General features: G+C 41.9%; 1 protein-coding gene across 1 annotated transcript; it reads left to right on the top strand.

Annotated features, from left to right (window-relative positions):
• Window positions 1-2,201: 2,201 nt before the first annotated feature.
• On the top strand, window positions 2,202-7,750 carry FAM162B (family with sequence similarity 162 member B). Its single transcript, XM_064508914.1, is given in 4 exon segments — window positions 2,202-2,316; window positions 2,670-2,787; window positions 7,296-7,401; window positions 7,652-7,750. Coding segments are annotated over 4 exon segments (438 nt in total).
• The last annotated feature ends 44 nt before the right edge of the window (window positions 7,751-7,794 follow it).

Below are 7,794 nucleotides of genomic sequence, written 5' to 3'. Positions count from 1 at the left end.
CTCTGCAGTTCTTGCAGTGCTGGGGACTATTTATCTGAGCTCTAGGCTGCTTCTCCATGGTTCTGCTGATTGCAGCTGAAACTTGTTGCAGTTGTGAGAGGTAGCATTGCTCACGGATATGAACATGCTCTCAGAGCTATGCCAGGACTCTGCATCTATGGGTTACCAAAACTACTAGCAAATAGTAGCAGTATTCAGGATGCACCACTTTGAGCAGCCCAGCCCAAGCTGCACTGTCTCTACCTACCCCTCCCAGCTGCATCTCCAGACATGAGGAGACTTGCTCAGTCTCTCTGTTCAAGCAGGAAGAAAGCAATGGCCGAAGGGCTACAAGCAGGCCATAACTCCTATTTTATCCTCTATGTTATTTCTTCTGGTGCTTCTGCTTCTTCCCAAAAATATTTTGAAACAGAATGGCAAATGGCCAGAACAGCTCTCTGTGTGTGCAAATAGGTGCGTGTTCTTTGTTTCGGTTATTTTTAAACCATCATCAGAAAACCAGTGTGTGGCTTTTATACAGATCTCAGAGAGAACTGGATTATTCTATTTAGACCATGTCTTATTTGCCAAAAGAATTTTTTTTGTGTGAAACAGAATGTGAGAGGATTTTTTTTTTACTTGCCATGAATTAAATGGATTGGAATGGCTTTGATGTCCATTAATAAGGACATTTTGTTATTTTAATGATTTCAGAATGGAAACTGTACATGTTCAATTATGAAAACATCAACATGGAGCTTTTTATTCCATAGAAAATGCTTTATTGAAAGTCTTTCCAGAATGAAGTGTTGTCCAAACAGCATTTTAAAAAACTTATAATATCAATATTTTAATGAAAAATTTCTGATTGTCTCCACTCAAGAATTTGCCTTCAGAAAGACTTGTCTATCTCAGGCTCTGCTGCTGAAAATAATTAACTGAACAGTTTGGGCAGAATACAGAAAACCCTGTTTCATGCAAATGGGTCACTAAGTGGCAACTTTTAAAGTCCGTTGCAACTGAGGAGTCTCTGTTCATAGCCAAAGTTCTCCTGCTGGTTAACAGATGTAAAACCAGCTGCTGTTTGGTGCCTCAAAAACGCTGCTGTTGAAACACTATTTACATTATCATTGGTATCGTGCTAGCATGGGCTGTCATTTATTAAACGTGTATTTTTTGCAGAGTTTTCTATCTTTCTGTTAATGTATTTTTTTCATTTTTTTGCAAGGATATCAGTTTGTACTGAATATTTGTCTTTTTTGTTAATAAAGCTTTACTCTGTCCAGCACATAAAAGAAAAAAAAAGCAAAAAATATTTTTAATATGAAATAAAGAGAAAAGCGTATCATGAGAATTTGTCTGAACCTTCTAGAAAGGCTAAAATGGATATGTGCAGGGTGGCATTACAGGGCGTAAGTCCACTTTGTGCTGAAAAATGAAATCGAACCACCCCATATGTTTCTTCAGCAAGTTTTGATGTTTCAATATTTCATTTCAATGTTAATGTTTTAAGGCTAGAGATTTAGTATATGAACTTACTAGGCTGATGAAGTGAGAAGGATGGCTTCATTTAGTGACTATTTTTAAATAGCAGAAACGGCCTCCAGAAAATTACCCAAAGACTTATCTCATACAGCTCTTAAAACTACTAGAGGAGGGTTTTTTTAGGAAGAGACAGTTGCTCCCCTTGCAGCCAAGGCATCGAGGAGCAGAGCCATAGGGTCGCGATGGGCCCTGCAGTGCTGCTCCTTCAGCAGAAAGCGCTGGGGGGCCACACCAAACGGGGACCATGGCTTGGACCTGTGGAGAAGGCTGAGGGGATGTTCAGTTGGATTGCTGCAGACCTAAGTAATATAAACCCTTTGCGTCCTCGGTGCCCGTGGATTACCTCCCATTTTTCCCAGAAACGTATGTTTTCCTGCTTTGCGCTGGGGATTTCTGTGAATTCGGACAAAAGCGATGTGCTGCGCTCAGAGTCTAAGACAAGTCGCTCCCGCCATCCGCGACGCTGCGCAGGGCGCTGGTTCCCGAGCGGACCAGAGAAAAATTGGTATTTCCGGAGGGGAAAGGTGCTGCCTGGCGCGTCCCCCTCTGCTGCCCGCACCGCACCGCACCGCACCGCACCGCACCGCGGGGCCCGGCCGGGGCGGGCCGGGGCGGGAGGCAAGGGCGGCGCGGGGCCGCCGGCGCCGAGGGAGCGGCAGAGCGACGCTGTCCCGGACATGCTGCCCGGGCGCCTCCGCCTCGGGCGTCTCCTGGCCGCCGCGGGGAGCCGGCTGCAGCCGCCGCCGCGGGGAGCCGCCGCTGCCGCCGGCCGGGACCGCGGCGCCAGCCGCGGTAAGGCGCGGGGGAGCCCCCCCGGCCTCCCGCGGCGGGCTGCCGCCTCCCGAGCTCCCGCCTCCGCGGCCGGGGCCACTTGCCAAGGAGAGGAAAGCGGGGCGGATTTCAGGGCTGGTGCCGGCGCTCGGCGCCGCGGGGGCTCACTGCAGGCGGAGGCTTTCGAGATGCAGCGTAGAGACGACTCTGCATAGCAGCGAGGGAAGACCTGGAAGTTTAACCCCTGAGTTAGTTATTCCTCCGGCAGCTGGGGTGGGCAATAACAAGGGATTTCCCTTTCTGCAGTTACTACTGTCCCCTCCTCTACTCTGAGTGCATGGTGTGATGGGGTGTTTTCTTCTCTGATCTTTAAGCTGAGCAGGCTCACAAGGTGGCTGCAAGTTACAAGCCTTCGAAGTTTGACAAAAAGATCCTCCTCTGGACCGGCCGTTTCAAGACAGAAGAGGAGATTCCTCCGAGGATCCCCTAAGTGTGCTGTCGTTGCCTAAGAGCAATGGAGCTGAAAAGAAAGAGGTGGAATGCTCCCAATCTAAGACTTTTCTGTAGGATTTGAAGCAGTCAGTAGTTACAACGCTGGAAACTTTGGAAAAAAAATAGAGGGCAGAAGGATTTTCTGTAAAAGGCAGTGGGATGCAGTGAACCTTCTTTCTCTGAATAGAGTGCTCAGGGCTTCTTGGTGGCTCTTTTTCATTTTTGGATGGGGAGGTCCCTACCCTTTCATGTTGCCTTCAGACCTCACTTGCCAAGCAAAGTGTAGCTTTCTGGAAAGATAGCTAGATGCAGAATCAGCAAGAAACACTGCTTTGGTGGCTAAGTGATGTTTACCAGTTTACCAGTACAATCCTGAAACGTTGATTCAGCTGCTGACACCAGATGTACTCTCTACTATGCCTTACAGATTTTAGTCTGAAATTTTTCATTGGCCTGTAATGTCATCGCTGTTTGTGCCTGCAGCTGTTGCAGTCCTGACGAGGCTGAATAGCTCCATTCCAAGCTCCAGCCAAAGCTGATGGGAATTCAACACCTCTGTATACACCCCTAGAAGGGGTCATGCACCTAGGTGTATTCAGATCACAGCTAGCCTGTTCTGATTGGGTTGGAGTCCTCACGATGTGTAGATGTGTCTCATTTTATTTTAAAAGACTGTATGTTATATTCTTATAGCTGTTCTTAGTACTCACCTAGGACTTTCTCTGCCTTTGTGCATTAGGCAGCCACTGAATAACAGACAGAAGCAGTCCTAGAAGTTGTCTCCAGGACCCAGGACTTAGCTGAGTTTACCAGTAGGCTAGAGTACCAAGTTTATTTCTGCATAGTCTGTTTTCATCCCTGTGAATCCGTAGTTCTTTGCTCTACAGAATGAACATGGAGTTTTGAAGATATCCATCCCAGACTTACCTTCAGCTTGATCAGGGCATCTTCTGGGATAGTGAAAGCCAAGTGAAGGAAATAAACTATTAAAGTGTGATTCCTGGACATGCTAGGTGCTCTGATTTTTGGCAGTTGCAGGTTACCTGAATAACTGTCCTGGATTTCCTGTTGAGGTGTCCGGGGGGAGAGAGCCAACAGTATTTCAAATGTGTCTTACTTTTCATTACTAGATTAGCATTTAAATGTGTTGATCGAAATGCTAGTGGGTGATGCCATCTCTTACAGAAGAGGTGCTGCTAATCAGCACAGTGGTAGAGCCTGGACTTTGTGAGAAGCATCAGCTCTGGCTTCTGGTTTTGAAGGGTTCCTGCCTGGCATTGCTGCCTCTCTGAAAATGCCAGTGCTCCCACTTACTAAACGCTCACTCATCCTGTTATTTAACATTCAAAGTCTCCTTGTATCATGACTTTGACACCGGATCTAGGAAGCATGAGTACCCTCTGTGGTCTGGCCCCAGCTCTCATATTGCCTACTCTAGTGGCTTGTTGGCTGAAGCTGTGTTGGCTTCTCCACTGCTTATTTATCATCAGGCCCACTTTTAAAGATGTTTAAGGAGAAGATAGAGCTATAAAAATGGAGGAACTTAGGATAAGACAAAATATCAGTAGCCACTGACTTAAACACAGGCAAAAAGAACCCACAAAGGAAGATAATTTCTAAAAATCTATGTAAATATGGAAATTTACATATGTCAAGCCTAAAGAGTTTTCTGGGCTGTGTTTTTTTCATGTCCCTCTTTGTGACTTGAGACATTTTTTGCTGGTTATAGATTAAGAAGAAAATCGTGTTCCTTACTGAAGTCCCCAAAGCCTGGGAGTATGAATTGGATCCATCTTGGTAGTTAGCCTCAGTTACATTTATCTATTAACTTATTTATTTTACTTATTGCTAATATGTAATCAGAGAAGAATGTTATCAGTAAACAATATTTTCTGTTTATAGCACACACAAAGAGTTTTAAAGGAACTGACAGTCACTGAATGATTACAACAAACAAGTTACAACTTACTACAGAGTGAAGAAAAGTTTGAGGAAAAATAGATAAGGAGGTTATGAGAGAAACATCACCCTCCACAGGCAAATCCAAGGTAAACTGAATACTTGGCATAGTCTTAGCCTCCCATTCTGGTTGATCCATTAATTCCACTGCTCCCCTCAACTTGCTGCAAGTTATTCTTCACCATGAGAGTTGCTGAGCACGTGAAGCCTGTGTATTGCAGCTTGCTGCCTTTTTCTTTGGATGATAGATACAGTGTTGTCTGTCTCTAGGACACTGTATTTTTTATCACCAGGATATGTCCCTGTCTTGGGTGATAAGTTCAGTGCAAGCAGCATACTGAGCTTTTCAAGCAATAATACATCTTGTATCTTCTCTGTTATTTTCTGTTCCTATCAGTTTCATGTTTTTTGAGCTGGGCAGCAGCTTTCTGAATGCTCCCTTCTCTTTTACAGTATGTTAATCCCCCTCTCTTCTCTTAGAGAAAGGTTTAGACAGGCTCAGAGGGCCAGAGAGATCTGACTGAGAAAAAAATGGACTATTGAAATGAGTGAGAGGTGTTTACAAAAATACAGACCCTTTGCCAGTACATACACACACACACAAATCACCTGTTTCTGTGTGGTAGCGGGCCTGACAAGAGAGTATCACCCCTTTTTGCTTCTTGTGCGATCAAAGTCTTTTTAAAAATGAAAGTTCATAAATCATAATATACTAAAAGAAGCCAATGTTGAAACATTGTAGCTGAACTATGAACATTAGCTATTAAAATAAAATACTTAATTGCAAGATCCTGTTATCCGTGAACAAAATCTAGCCGTGGAAGATATTTTGTACCAAGAGCGAAATCTGCAGTCCTTATTCAAGACTTTTTTTTCTTAAAAAAAAGCTATTATTGACTTCAGCAGAGGTTTAGCCAGAGCCTTAATTAGGAATTAAGTAACACAGGCCCTAATGTGTGATTAAAGAAAAACATAATAAGGTCTGTTGTTCTTAAAGCAGAGGTAGAAAGCAGAAAGAAAGTGAAAATCTGTTGCCAGAAGAGTTTCAATTAATGCATTGTGAAATGTAATTACATTAATAAGCTAGACTGATAATATCTCTATATTTTTTTGGTGCTACAAATGGATTCTTAATTAATGGTATCATGTGCTTGTCTGTTGTGTGGTTTGTTTTTGTAATAGATAATGCATTTACCACAACACAGAAATGGCTACTTAAACTGTAAGCACTGCCAGTCATCTGCAAGAAACCTCACAGCATTCATTAGCATGTGCATGTGTTTGTGTGTTGGAGTGGAGGAGAGTCTAACAGATGCTTGTAAGGCTTGCCATTTTCTGTGATATTGAGTCAGAGGACTTCAATGCTTTTCTCTCAAAGACTTATTACAGACTTCCTTCGTCCAAACTTTTACTATAAAAATTAACACTCGCTTGGTGTCTCCTAGTCCAGTCTTGTTCTTCAAAGGTAAAGTTGCTTTGTAGGAAAAGATATCGAATTACAAGTTCTTTGTTCTGTCATTATAGATCCTTTATGTAGTGATCCATTTTAAATATAAATAAACAATGCATCCCAACATGCTTTAAGATTAAAAAAAAAAAAAAAAAAAGTGATTGGAAAATAGTGCACAGCCACCATTGCAGTTAATGCCAGAAATTCAATGAACATTAAAAACAGCATTCCCAGAAAATAACTGAGCTCAAAGCTTGGTGAAAATTTTAATGAGATGGAGATTTCCTGTCCTCCTAGTTTTCACAATTACCCAGCCTACAGCCACTTCCTCAAACTAAAAAAAGTTTGAATGAGAGTAGTACAAAATGAGGTTATGGAATGCAAAAAGCATCTTTTACAGGAACTATAGCCCAATGCATGGCAAAGCATTCATTACTTTTGCATTTGATGAATATGAAAAATGATCACGTGGATTGCTCCTATTTAGGTATGATTTCCTCTAATAGTAAGAGGCCCTCTTCAAATGATAGAGTTGCTGCTTTTCTAAAGGAGAACTCACTAAAAATCAGAACAAAAAACTATCTTGTAGTAGTACAAACTCTTTTATTCACATATCCAAACATGTAAAATCCCTAGTCTACTGTATACAGGATATCATCCAAACAGGTTAGACATGACAACAATTCATTTCAAGAGTTAATTTTGAATAGTCAAAGGAACTTTTATCACTTCTGGTTAACACCGCATATACTCCTCCATCTGTTAAAAAATACAAAAATACTTAAAATTTCACTACACATATAGAGTTTATGGTATGATTTCTAGTATACTTACCCCAAAATACATAAATGCAAATATTTATTGCATGAGCCAGAAAGAAAAAAAAAGTGGCTTAAAACCATTAAGTGGTGCTTTTCCACTGAAAAAGTATTAAGATCAGAAAATGCAAAGTTCTTGGTGGCACAAAAGCAATTATTATAGCAATCCAAAGATTGCTTGTTTTAGGAGCTAATTTTATGTTTATTCTTCAATTGTGATGTTATGTCTGTGAAAAGGTACTTTGCACAGTTTTGTAATGATTCAATAACTTTAATTGCAGGCCAGAGACGCTAGACAGGGCAAGAAACAAAGCTCGAGTTAAAGCTTGTTACGTAATTGGCCTTTCAATTGTTGCCTGTTTTGCTGTGATTGCTTTGGCTAAAAAGGTGGGTATATTGCTAGCTAGTTAATATGTAGCATACTTTGTAATTAAAAATGATGGAATTATGTGAGAAGCTAGTGTAGACAAATCCAAACAGCAACAATTTACTGTTACCATAACTTTAGGTAACATATGCTGTTACTACCCCTGATGTCTGAAGCAGCTATTGGCTGTTCTTGAGCTTTGGTAGCTTTTCCCAAGGTGTATAGTTACTCGCACTACTTCACTCTGATATAGGCGTTTTATTTTTGCAGGCTGCTGCACGTCATGAGTCCTTAACAAGCTGGAACTTGGCAAAGAAGGCCAAGTGGCGGAAAGAGGCTGCACTAGCAGTGGAGTCAAAGACAAAGTAACTTTGTAAGAAATTCTGGATCTCTTGGTAGGAGCAAAACTAAAC

Source organism: Dromaius novaehollandiae, chromosome 3 (genome assembly GCF_036370855.1).
Source record: "Dromaius novaehollandiae isolate bDroNov1 chromosome 3, bDroNov1.hap1, whole genome shotgun sequence".
NCBI classification, from domain to species: Eukaryota; Metazoa; Chordata; class Aves; order Casuariiformes; family Dromaiidae; genus Dromaius; species Dromaius novaehollandiae.
Note: the sequence above shows the minus strand (reverse complement) of the source record. Positions and strands in the feature narration are given on the sequence as shown.